The sequence below is a fragment of the Microcaecilia unicolor genome, chromosome 4 (genome assembly GCF_901765095.1).
Source record: "Microcaecilia unicolor chromosome 4, aMicUni1.1, whole genome shotgun sequence".
In the NCBI taxonomy this organism is placed as follows: Eukaryota; Metazoa; Chordata; class Amphibia; order Gymnophiona; family Siphonopidae; genus Microcaecilia; species Microcaecilia unicolor.
Window position 1 is genome coordinate 75,840,223 of NC_044034.1, and position 14,101 is coordinate 75,854,323.

The 14,101-nt window shown below is 44.8% G+C and overlaps 1 protein-coding gene across 1 annotated transcript in view; it reads right to left on the reverse strand.

Annotated features, from left to right (window-relative positions):
- Positions 1–1,541: 1,541 nt before the first annotated feature.
- The window catches only part of HMGB1 (high mobility group box 1), an 88,624-nt gene continuing 76,064 nt past the window's right edge, over positions 1,542–14,101 (reverse strand). The window contains 1 exon segment of the mRNA XM_030200359.1: positions 1,542–1,782. Within this exon segment, the coding sequence (XP_030056219.1) occupies positions 1,615–1,782 (168 nt within the window). The 3' untranslated portion in view covers positions 1,542–1,614.

Consider the following 14,101-nt stretch of genomic DNA (forward strand, 5'->3'; position numbering starts at 1 on the left):
TTCGAGAACCTTTGCACAAGCATGGCGCTTCAGGAAGATTCTAGGGCTAATCCACAGCTGGTGAAAGCGTTCTTGATGCCTGAGCAGATTGTAGCAGCTCCTCCCTGAGCATGGCTCAGAACCGCTCAAAGGAAGGCATCGGCAAAGGCGGGGGCAGCCAGGACAGAGGAAGCCTGAGGAAGTTTCAGTGCCAAACCGATAGCAGGGGCCTTACTGCCCGGAGACTTGCGCACCAACGCATCTTCCCAAGAAGGGGAGCACTCTTTCCAGTGCCAACACTTCTTGGGTACCAGTGATGCAGATACCCAGGTGCTCTTGGCACCGTGCTTCAATGAGGGCCGATGCTTATGCTTCTTGTTCAGCACCCCGGTATTTCAGTGCCAAGGATGATGTTGAACCAGTATGTGCCCTTGGTGTCTGGTCTGATGCTGACCAGTCCTGGGGCTTACTTTCAGTGGCTGATGTCGAGAGAGGCAGAGACCTGCTCGATGCCAGCGCACTCCCAGTGGATGCTGAAGTCTTGGCAGCCAACAAGGTTGAAACTTCCGGTGCCGATGATCTACCGGCCTTTGAGGAGCCAAATCGTTGGACCTGCTGCACCCTCTGTGTCCTCAACTGCATGTTTAAACAAAGAGAACAGGAGTTAGGGTCATGGTCAGGCCCCAAGTCACAAAGAGTATGGGTCCGTCACAGACCCACCCAGTTAAATTCGGTGCACAAGTGCAGCCAAATTAAACTCCTAAATTGTGAGCTGGAAAAGGGGCAGCGTTCAAATTGAGGTTGGTGCTCTGGCCTAAACTGGCCTAGCAACTTGCGAAAAGTGCCAAAAAACTACTACAAATAAAAAGAAATAAAATGCACTGAAAAAGAGAAAAATTATTGAAAACATGGGGAAAAATACCCGCACAGGAAGGCGCAGCAAAAAAAAAAAAAAAAAAGAGAGAAACGTACACACTATGAGAACGGAAAGATGTGTCCTCCCTGCTCCACGAAAAAACAAAGAATGAGGGACCCATGCTCACGTGTCTGGCAGGAAGGCACCAGCACATGCGCAGTGGGACACTGCTATTAAGTTCCAAGTATTATTGCTAGTCAGCGTCCGTACCAAGCTCCTTTGGATGACATCACTCATCTGTGAGAATACAACAGCCTGCTTGTCCTCAGAGAAAATATATTTACTTTGAAGCATTCAAGAACATCATTAGAACAGCTGCAACTTGCATTTTGCAATTACAGAGTGGTATTCAGTTACACAATCATTTTTTAATGATGCAAATACAACTGAAAATGGAAACCAAACTATATCCCTGTAACTAATTTGTGCTGTGCACCAACAAGAACCTGCTTCAACTTTCATGCAATTTACAACCCCCTTACTGTACCAGGCAAATTTAGTGGCTACTGAAATACCACTAAAGAACAGGGCTACTTAAAGACACGTTTGGTAGTGTGTTAACTATACAAAAAAAAAAAAAAAAAAAAAGAGACACTGTACAGTTTAAAAGCAAATCTTACACAGCCTTACATTTGATTTTTTTTTCTTTAAAAAGGAGTGAATTGTGTACAGGGGGTTAAATGCTTTATAGACAAGAAAAAAAATGCTCTAGTAGAGACTTATTCATCATCATCCTCCTCTTCCTCTTCCTCCTCCTCTTCATCTTCCTCCTCTTCTTCTTCATCTTCCTCCTCCTCTTCCTCCTCCTTCTTCTTGCTCTTTTCAGGCTTGGCAACAACCTTTTTCATTGCATCCGGTTTTCCTTTTCCCCGATAGGCGGCAATATCCTAGAAAGCCAGAGAAAAGATAATTTAAAGATGTGCTCAAATGATCCAAACAGATCTACAACAGGCATCCACTGAGGGTTCTAAGCGAGACTTTATCTATGAAATATTTTAAGCTTGAAGAAATAATGTACACATTGTTAAGCGCTATGCATTTTCACACTATGAAGCATATATTCACTAATAGTACAGGAGCACGGTACATTAATGATTTATTTGTAAATTTATACCTTGCTAAGTTAACATTTTAATAAGTTAGATCACCTTTGGTATGATCAGAAAAGCATAGCATTATCAGAAAAACCCAGCAATGTGGATTATAGGGTACACACTGCCATCTTCTGAATCAAATCTGTATCAGTTCTAGGGTCTCTCTATTGAAGTGCACAGACCTTTGGAAAGGAGACTAAAAAATCCCAACAAGAGTCATTAGCCTTACTTGTTGGATTGTTATTCAAACAATTGACAGGTTTTATATCCTACCATTATAATACATAAATACAGTAGTAAGTATATAGTTTGAAATACAGTAGGATTTTCTGAAATACTTTATGAAAAAGTATATGAACAAAGCAGAGACCTAGCACTTAAGAATATCAGTGATATTTTGCAAATCTCATAATCCCATTGGGCATGAGAAATAGTCTTCCTCATACCACTGAGTCAAAATTTCACCACTGCTCCCTACAGGGAAAAATGCCAAATTGCTGTTGAGCACTATGTTCCTTACAGTCCAGGGACCAAGCTGGGAAAATAATTAAACTTTTTAAAAATGCCAAATGGATGCTATGTGTTACACTACTCGGCTGACTTTTGGTCCTTGAACCATAAAACATGACAAACAGCCTACTTGAACTTTTTGATCCTACTTTCTTTATAGACGCTATAGAGAAAAGTGCCCTAAGTGTGATATACTATTTTATACATGCTGGTCAACAAACAAAGCACAGCTTTTTTGGGCATACCCTTGGCCCATTCCAAAGATAACCACATTTCAGGACTTGAAGCTACTCACAAAGACATACATTGCATCAATACTGCAATGCTGCCTTGCACCCAAATAGCCTTTCTAATCTTAACTGTGTATGTTTAGTTGTACCTCACCCTGAACATTAAAATGCTTGGGCAAGTTTATACATTTATTAAATATGTTTTTTCACCAAGAAATGACATGAGGGCACAAAACATCTTGCTCATTATATAAAAAATGGAACTCACTTGAATTCATTCTACTGGTGAGCTATATCAAGAGAAAATTCTGTTACAACCACTAGAAAATTCTACAGAGTTTCTGAAATTCTATGGCAATTATGTGGGACACCTGCACAAATTTCAATATTATAAATTAATTTAATAAAAGCATTTATATCCCGCTAAATCTTCATGTTCAAAGCAGGTTACATCGAAGATTAACAATCTTGGTTAGTGTATTAAATATATAAATTAAAAATCATCAAATCATTAATAGGATAACTATTTCTTGTCATGTTTTCAGTGCTTTCCTAAAAGATATTTATTGTGGAGTGCCTCCAAAATAAGATGGTAAGGCATTGAAAAGTTCTGGGGACTTCCCATACAAAGTCTTGTTTTTCGTACTAAGCAGCTGGCATGACTTAGCAGATGGAAACGCTAACAAATGCTCTTGTGAAGACTGAAAACATTGATAAGATTGCCAAGGCTGATAAATCAATATCATAGGATTCAGATAACCTGGACTCAATCCATATAATATAAAGTCAATGCTTTGAATTCTATTCTTGCTCGTACTGGCAACCATTTTCCAACCTGCTTTGTGCCTTAATATTTAATTAGGCTTTTTTTTTTTTTTTTTAAGTTTGATGGGTGGGGAATTTCAAGTATTGATGTGGAAGAGGAGAGGCAGAGTAGAGTGGACAGGAAGAGGGAGAGAAGAGACAGGACCTAGAGCTTGCAAAAAGAGAAAGATTTGAGGGATTTGGAGGGGGAAGAAGACTAATAGAAGATGGAGAAAAGAAAGGTTTTAGAATCTTGGAATAGGAATCCAGAAAGAGATATCCAGCCCTGTTCCTCCTAAAGTCCTATCTCACTTTCTCTCTCTACTACCAAGTCCCTACCCTTCTCATTCTCTTTCCTTTTCCATCCCCATTCTCCCTCTCTCCACCCCCAATCTTTTTTGTGTTTCCATCCTAGCTGCCCATATACACTTCCCACATTTCTCTCACACACACCTTGGTCCTGCCACACCCTCTTCAATACAATCATCATGCCCTCTATACAAGCAACTCCTCCTGTTCCCTCCATCACATCAGTCTCTCTCGTAACCCCTCTAGCTTACCCCAACTTCCATTCCATTGTCACAAAACTACAGACATTATATCCCAGTCCCTATTTCACATAACACTTAGACCTCCAGCATATCTGTCACAACTCCCTCTCTCCCTCCATTACTGATCATGCATCAAGAGAAAGAGCAGCAACATGCACCCCTCCTCTTCTTGCCATGTGATCAGCAGGGAGAGCGGGTCGAGGAAGGCTCTTCACCATCTCAGTCCCCCCCCCCCCTCCAGCCTCCCATAAGGACTAGAAAATTCTATAGAAAGGGGCATATTTTGTAGCTCTTCCCATGGTCATGGAATTGCAGGAGAACCTATCATACCACACCATACAATAAATCAACTAGATACTACGCTATGTAATATCATGCGTAGCACTATTACAAAATTTGATGCTCCTAGATATTTAGAAGAATTGAAGATAAGCTCAGTGTGCTGCTGCGGCTAGGAAAGCGAATAGAATGTTGGGTATTATTAGGAAAGGTATGGAAAACAGGTGTGAGGATGTTATAATGCCGTTGTATCGCTCCATGGTGCGACCGCACATTGAGTATTTTATTCAATTCTGGTCGCCGCATCTCAAGAAAGATATAGTAGAATTGGAAAAGGTGCAGAGAAGGGCGACTAAAATGATAGCGGGGATGGGACGACTTCCCTATGAAGAAAGATTAAGGAGGCTAGGGCTATTCAGCTTGGAGAAGAGAAGGCTGAGGGGAGACATGATAGAGGTATATAAAATAACGAGTGGAGTGGAACAGGTGGATGTGAAGCGTCTGTTCACGCTTTCCAAAAATACTAGGACTAGGGGGCATGCGATGAAACTACAGTGTAGTAAATTTAAAACAAATCGGAGAAAATGTTTCTTCACCCAATGTATAATTAAACTCTGGAATTCATTGCCGGAGAAAGTGGTGAAGGCGGTTAGCTTAGCAGAGTTTAAAAAGGGGTTGGACGGTTTCCTAAAGGACAAGTCCATAAACCGCTACTAAATGGACTTGGGAAAAATCCACAATTCCAGGAATAACATGTATAGAATGTTTGTACGTTTGGGAAGCTTGCCAGGTGCCCTTGGCCTGGATTGGCCGCTGTCGTGGACAGGATGCTGGGCTCGATGGACCCTTGGGTCTTTTCCCAGTATGGCATTACTTATGTACTTAGTTTCAAGCATAAATATAAATGCAAACTTTTTTGTTGTTGGTTCAGAGTAGATCTTTCTTACTTGCTGCATAGACTTTTGAAACTTCACATAGAACGTGCTGAGAGTTACTGAACTGGAATAAAAAAAAAAAAAGCTAAGGAAGATTCTATCAGGAACAACAGTAAAATGGTAGTTGTTTAGCTCATACAAATTTTGAAGCCTCAAAATGCAAATTGTTGGTCAAAAATGTAGCATAAAAACCAAATGATTTTTAACCAGTAAAACTAACTAGACCTAAAAGTCGCAGGACTATTACATACAGACAGACCATTTTCTCATTCCAGAGAGCATATTTTCAAGAAAAGAATAAAATCTAAATCTCAAATAGTCACAGCTAAATAGTAGCATTTACACATGTATGTCATATACATGTGTAAACAATGATTTAAGAAAGCCAGTATTTATATGTGAAGATCCACATCATGCACTGATTTCAAGGGGCTATGGTGGGGCATGTTTTTGGTGTAGCTTGGGTGAGACAATAGGAAATAAAGTTGCTTACCTAATGCAAACATACTTAGTACCTTCCTCTGCAGGCTATCTGCCCTGGACCACTCTCTAGCTTGGTAGTTAAATGTTTCAACCAATGATACATGTGACTGCCCTTCCTGTCTTGCTGACATCAGTCAGCGCTTCAGCTCAATTGTGTGTGCTCAATAGCAGTGAATTGTGAGTGTAAATTGGAGGCAGAATAATATAAGTCCCTTGACAGTATACTGCAGCATGGTGCCTCTTTTGTATTTGGTGTCTATTTTTTGAGAGGATGATGGGCAGCAAGTTGTGTCTGCATTAACCTAACATCCACAGAGAAAATGAAGATACATACCTGTAGCAGGTATTCTCCGAGGACAGCAAGCTGATTGTTCTCACTGATGGGTGACGTCCATGGCAGCCCCGAGATCGGAAAATCTCCCTAGCAACAAAAGATTGCTAGAGCCTTCGATCGCGCGCAGGTGCACGCACCGCGCATGTGTGGCCATCAGCTTCCTGCCCGTCGCGCGAGAGTCCCGTCAGTTTGATAACAAAGCAAAGAAGGAAAGACAACTCAAAAGGGGAGGCGGGCGGGCATATGAGAACAATCAGTCTGCTGTCCTCGGAGAATACCTGCTACAGGTATGTATCTTCATTTTCTCCGGACAAGCAGGCTGCTTGTTCGCACTGATGGGGTATCCCTAGCCCCCAGGCTCACTCAAAACAACAAAGAAAGGTCAATTGGGCCTCGCAACAGCTAGGACATAAGGATTGACCTACGAAGAAAACATCTAGCTCAGAGTGCAGCCTGGAACAGAACAAAAATGGGCCTGGGGGGGGGGGGGGGGGAGAGAGAGTTGGATTCTAAACCCCGAACAGATTCTGCAGCACCGACTGCCCAAACCGACTGTTGCGTCAGGTATCCTGCTGACGCAGTAATGAGATGTGAATGTGTGTACTGAAGACCACGTGGCAGCCTTGCAGATCTCTTCTATAGTGGCTGACTTCAAGTGGGCCACTGACACTGCCATGGCTCGAACACTATGAGCCGTGACATGACCCTCAAGAGCCAGCCCAGCTTGGGCGTAAGTGAAGGAAATGCAATCTGCTAGCCAATTGGAAATGGTGCGTTTCCAGAGAGCAACTCCCCTTCTGTTGGGATCGAAAGAAACAAACAAACAAACATTTGGGCGGGCTGTCTGAAGGGGCCTGTCCGCTCCACATAGAAGGCCAATTCTCTCTTGCAGTCCAATGTATGCAACTGACATTCAGCAGGGCGGGTATGAGGACGGGGAAAAAATGTTTGCAAGACAATTTACTGGTTCAGATGGAACTCTGGACACCACCTTCGGCAAGAACTTAGGGTGAGTGCGGAGGACTACACTGTTATGATGAAATTTAGTATAGGGAGCATGGGCTACCAAGGCTTGAAGCTCACTGACCCTATGAGCTGAAGTAACAGCCACCAAGAAAATGACCTTCCAGGTCAAATACTTCAGATGGCAGGAATTCGGTGACTCAAAAGGAGGCTTCATCAGCTGGGAGAGAAAGACGTTGAGATCCCATGACACTGGTGGAGGTTTGACAGGGGGTTTTGACAAAAGCAAACCTCTCATGAATCGAACAACTAAAGGCTGTACAGAGATAGGCTTACTCTCTACACATTGATGATAAGCACTAATTGCACTAAGGTGAACCCTTACGGAGTTGGTCTTGAGACCAGACTCTGATAAGTGTAGAAGGTATTCAAACAGGGTCTGTGCAGGACAAGAGTGAGGATCTAGGGCCTTGCTGTCACACCAGATGGCAAACTTCCTCCATTTGAAAGAGTAACTCTTTTTAATGGAATCTTTCCTGGAAACAAGCAAGACTCGGGAGACACCCTCAGAAAGACCCAAGGAGGCGAAGTCTACGCTCTCAACATCCAGGCCATGAGAGCCAGAGACTAAGTACATAAGTACATAAGTAGTGCCATACTGGGAAAGACCAAAGGTCCATCTAGCCCAGCATCCTGTCACCGACAGTGGCCAATCCAGGTCAAGGGCACCTGGCACGCTCCCCAAACGTAAAAACATTCCAGACAAGTTATACCTAAAAATGCGGAATTTTTCCAAGTCCATTTAATAGCGGTCTATGGACTTGTCCTTTAGGAATCTATCTAACCCCTTTTTAAACTCCGTCAAGCTAACCGCCCGTACCACGTTCTCCGGCAACGAATTCCAGAGTCTAATTACACGTTGGGTGAAGAAAAATTTTCTCCGATTCGTTTTAAATTTACCACACTGTAGCTTCAACTCATGCCCTCTAGTCCTAGTATTTTTGGATAGCGTGAACAGTCGCTTCACATCCACCCAATCCATTCCACTCATTATTTTATACACTTCTATCATATCTCCCCTCAGCCGTCTCTTCTCCAAGCTGAAAAGCCCTAGCCTTCTCAGCCTCTCTTCATAGGAAAGTCGTCCCATCCCCACTATCATTTTCGTCGCCCTTCGCTGTACCTTTTCCAATTCTACTATATCTTTTTTGAGATACGGAGACCAGTACTGAACACAATACTCCAGGTGCGGTCGCACCATGGAGCGATACAACGGCATTATAACATCCGCACACCTGGACTCCATACCCTTCCTAATAACACCCAACATTCTATTCGCTTTCCTAGCCGCAGCAGCACACTGAGCAGAAGGTTTCAGCGTATCATCGACGACGACACCCAGATCCCTTTCTTGATCCGTAACTCCTAACGCGGAACCTTGCAAGACGTAGCTATAATTCGGGTTCCTCTTACCCACATGCATCACTTTGCACTTGTCAACATTGAACTTCATCTGCCACTTGCACGCCCATTCTCCCAGTCTCGCAAGGTCCTCCTGTAATCGTTCACATTCCTCCTGCGACTTGACGACCCTGAATAATTTGTGTCATCGGCGAATTTAATTACCTCACTAGTTATTCCCATCTCTAGGTCATTTATAAATACATTAAAAAGCAACAGACCCAGCACAGACCCCTGCGGGACCCCACTAACTACCCTCCTCCACTGAGAATACTGGCCACGCAATCCTACTCTCTGCTTCCTATCTTTCAACCAGTTCTTAATCCATAATAATACCCTACCTCCGATTCCATGACTCTGCAATTTCTTCAGGAGTCTTTCGTGCGGCACTTTGTCAAACGCCTTCTGAAAATCCAGATATACAATATCAACCGGCTCCCCATTGTCCACATGTTTGCTTACCCCCTCAAAAAAATGCATTAGATTGGTGAGGCAAGACTTCCCTTCACTAAATCCGTGCTGACTTTGTCTCATCAGTCCATGTTTTTGTATATGCTCTGCAATTTTATTCTTAATAATAGCCTCCACCATCTTGCCCGGCACCGACGTCAGACTCACCGGTCTATAATTTCCCGGATCTCCTCTGGAACCCTTCTTAAAAATCGGAGTAACATTGGCTACCCTCCAGTCTTCCGGTACTACACTCGATTTTAGGGACAGATTGCATATTTCTAACAGTAGCTCCGCAAGTTCATTTTTTAGTTCTATTAATACTCTGGGATGAATACCATCAGGTCCCGGTGATTTACTACTCTTCAGCTTGCTGAACTGACCCATTACATCCTCCAAGGTTACAGAGAATTTGTTTAGTTTCTCCGACTCCCCCGCTTCAAATATTCTTTCCGGCACCGGTGTCCCCCCCAAATCCTCCTCGGTGAAGACCGAAGCAAAGAATTCATTTAATTTCTCCGCTACGGCTTTGTCCTCCTTGATCGCCCCTTTAACACCATTTTCGTCCAGCGGCCCAACCGACTCTTTGGCCGGTTTCCTGCTTTTAATGTATCTAAAAAAATTTTTACTATGTATTTTTGCTTCCAACGCTAATTTCTTCTCAAAGTCCTTTTTTGCCCTCCTTATCTCCGCTTTGCATTTGGCTTGGCATTCCTTATGATCTATCCTGTTACTTTCAGTTGGTTCTCTTCTCCACTTTCTGAAGGATTGTTTTTTGGCTCTAATGATTTCCTTTATCTTACTGTTTAGCCACGCCGGCTGACGTTTAGTCTTTTTTCCCTTTTTTCTAATACGTGGAATATATTTGTCCTGAACCTCCAGGATGGTGTTTTTAAACAGCATCCACGCCTGATGCAAGTTTTTACTCTGCGAGCTGCTCCTTTCAGTCTTTTTTTCACCATTTTTCTCATTTTGTCGTAATCACCTTTTCTATAGTTAAACGCTAGCGTACTTGATTTCCTAGTTTCACTTCCTTCAATGCCAATATCAAAACCGATCATATTATGATCACTGTTATCAAGCGGCCCTCGTATCGTTACCCCCTGCACTAGATCATGAGCACCACTAAGGACTAAGTCTAGTATTTTTCCTTCTCGTCGGCTCTTGAACTAGCTGTTCCATGAAGCTGTCCTTGATTTCATCAAGAAATCCTATGTCCCTTGCGTGTACAGATGTTACATTAACCCAGTCTATATGCGGGTAATTGAAATCCCCCATTATTATTGTGTTGCCCAGTTTGTTTGCGTCCCTGATTTCCTTTAACATTTCCGCATCCGTCTGTTCGTCCTGGCCAGGCGGACGGTAGTACACTCCTATCACTATCCTTTTCCCCTTTGCACATGGAATTTCAATCCACAGTGATTCCAAGGAGTGTTTTGTTTCCTGCAGAATTTTCAATCTATTTGATTCAAGGCTCTCGTTAATATACAATGCTACCCCTCCACCAATCCGATTCACCCTATCACTACGATATAATTTACCCCGGTATGACAGTGTCCCACTGGTTATCCTCCTTCCACCAGGTCTCAGAGAGCCTATTATATCTAATTTTCATTTAGTGCAATATATTCCAACTCCCCCATCTTATTTCTTAGGCTCCTGGCATTCGCATATAGACATTTCAAACTATGTTTGTTGTTCCTAAGTACATCATGCTTAGTACTTGACAGTATTAATTGGCAATCTTTTGTCTGATTTTTATTGTATTTAAAGATACCCGATCTACTACAATCTTTTGCAACCTCACTATCAGGATACTCTATCTTCCCTGTTATGGTGATATCTTTTGAAAGATACCTTATCCCGAACCATGCTCTTTTGAGCGACTGTCGGCCTTCCCCCCATTTCTAGTTTAAAAGCTGCTCTATCTCCTTCTTAACGCCGATGCCAGCAAGCCTGGTCCCCACTCTGGTTAAGATGGAGCCCATCCTTCGGAATAGGCTCCCCCTTCCCCAGAATGTTGCCCAGTTCCTAACAAATCTAAAGTCCTCCTCCCTGCCCATCGTCTCATCCACGCATTGAGACTCTGGAGCTCTGCCTGTCCTCTTGGGCCCTGCGCGTGGCACAGGTAGCATTTCAGAAAATGCTACCCTGGAGGATCTGGATTTCAAGCTTTCTACCTAAGAGTCTAAATTTGCTTCCAGAACCTCTCTCCCACATTTTCCTATGTCATTAGTACCCACATGTACCAAGACAGCCGTCTCCTCCCCAGCACTATATAAAATCCTATCTAGGTGACGCGTGAGGTCCGCCACCTTCGCACCAGGCAGGCAAGTCACCAGGCGATCCTCACGTCCACCAGCCACCCAGCTATCTATATGCCTAATGATCGAATCACCAAGTACAACAGCTGTCCTAACCTTTCCCTCCCGGGCAACATTTGGAGATATATCCTCGGTGCGAAAGGATAATACATCCCTGGTGGGCAGGTCCTGGCTACAGGAGTACTTCCTACTTCACCAGGGTGATGCTCTCCTTCTAGGAGACCTCCCTCCTCCAAGGTAGCACAGGGGCTTACCTGACTGGAGGTGGGACTTCTCTACAACATCCCTGTAGGTCTCCTCTATGTACCTCTCTGTCTCCCTCAGGCTCCATCAAGTCTGCTACTCTAGCCTCTAGAGAACGGACACGTTCTCTGAGAGCTAGGAGCTCTTTGCATCGGGCACACACATATGACACCTCACCAATTGGGAGATAATCATACATGTGACACTCAATGCAAAAGACTGGATAGCACCACCTCTCGCTGCTGGACTGCTGACTCCATCTTAGTGTTTTTTTAGTTTTTCCGTAATTTAAAACTTGCTAAAGTATTAAGGATATCAGCCTATCACTAACTTACAGTTCCTCCTTTAAACCCCAATCTTCAAGTTCCGAAAGCACAAGCAAAATTTGTTCACTTACCAGAGTGGATCGGAACGGACCTGGGAGTCACTCCGGCGAAGGCTCCGAGGATATGCAGATGAGCTGCAAGTCCTCCACGGCACCTGAGAAGGCAACCGGTGGGAGAGCTGGGCACCTCTCAACCAAGAAAAGGCTTACCAGGGGTTAGGCCGAAGCCAGCATTCCTCCCCCTGAGGGTCACCTGATCCTGGCTAAGACTGGAGGTTGGGATGCAGAAGCACCCTCTCGTTCTGAGTAATGAGGGTCAGAAAACACTCCAATCTCCACGGTTCTTCGGAGGACAACTCCAGAAGAAGAGGGAACCAGATCTGACGAGGCCAAAAGGAGCTATCAGAATCATGGTCCCGAAGTCTTGCTTGAGTTTCAACAAAGTCTTCCCCACCAAAGGTATGGGACGATATGCATACAGGAGACCCTTCCCCCAATGAAGGAGAAAAGCATCCAACGCTAGTCTGTTGTGGGCCTGAAGTCTGGAACAGAACTGAGGGACCTTGTGATTGGTCTGAGTGGCAAAAAGATCCACCGAGGTGGTGCCCCATGCTCGGAAGATCTTGCATACCACGCCCGAGTTGAGCGACCACTCGTGAGGTTGCATTATCTTGCTCATCCTGTCGGCCAGACTGTTGTTTACGCTTGCCAGATACGTGGCTTGGAGAAGCATGCCATGAGCACGAGCCCATAACCACATCTGGCCGGCTTCCTGGCACAAGGGGCGAGATCCGATGCCCCCCTGCTTGTTGACGTAATACATGGCAACCTGATTGTCCGTCTGAATTTGAATAATTTGATTGGACAGCCGATCTCTGAAAGCCCTTAGAGCATTCCAGATCGCTCGCAACTCCAGGAGACTGATCTGAAGACCTGATTCCTGGAGGGACCAAGCTCCTTGAGTGTGAAGCTCGTCTACATGGGCTCCCCACCCCAGGAGAGATGCATCCATAGTCAGCACTTTTTGAGGCTGAGGAATTTGGAAGGGACATCCCAAAGTCAAATTGGATCGAATTGTCCACCACTGAAGGGAATTGCAAAATTCGGTAGACAGCTGGATTGCATCCTCTAGATCCCCTGCAGCCTGAAACCACTGGGAAGCTAGGGTCCATTGAGCTGATCGCATGTGAAGACAGGCCATGGGAGTCGCATGGACTGTGGAGGCCATATGGCCTAGTAATCTCAACATCTGCCGAGCTGTGACCTGCTGAGACGCACTGACCAATGAAATGAGAGACAGAAGGTTGTCCGCTCTCGCCTCTGGAAGATAGGCATGAGCCGATGGGAATCCAGCCGAGCTCCTATGAATTCTAGTTTCTGAACTGGAAGAAGATGGGACTTTGGGTAATTTATGACAAACCCCAGTAGCTCTAGGAATTGAATAGTCATCGGCATGGACTGCACAGCTCCTGCCTCTGAAGTGTTCTTCACCAGCCAATCGTCGAGATAGGGGAACACATGCACTCCCAGTCTGCGTAGCGACGCTGCAACTACTGCCAGGCATTGGTAAACACCCTGTGTGCAGACGCGAGACCAAAGGGCAGCACACAATACTGAAAGTGCTGTGTTCCCAGACGGAATCGTAGATACTGCCTGTGAGCTGGCAGTATCGGAATGTGCGTATAAGCACCCTTTAAGTCCAGAGAGCATAGCCAATCGTTTTTCTGAAGCATGGGAAGAAGGGTGCCCAGGGAAACCATCCTGAACTTTTCTTGGACCAGATATTTGTTCAGGGCCCTTAGGTCTAGGATGGGATACATCCCCCCTGTTTTCTTTTGCACAAGGAAGTACATGGAATAGAATCCCAGCCTGGTGGAACGGGCTCGACCGCACTGGCGCTGAGAAGGGCGGAGAGTTCCTCTGCAAGTACCTGCCTGTACTGGAAGCTGAAGGACTGAGCTCCCGGTGGGCAATTTGGAGGTATGGAAATCAAATGTGAGGGTGTATCCTAGCCGGATTATTTGGAGAACCCACCGATCGGAGGTTATGAGAGGCCACCTTTGGTGAAAAAATTTTAACCTCCCCCAACCGGCAGATCGTCCGGCACAGACACTTTGATAGCGGCTATGCTCAACTGGAGCCAGTCAAAAGCCCATCCCTTGCTTTTGCTGGGGAGCTGCGGGGGCCTGTCTAGGCGCACGCTGTTGACGAGAACGCTGG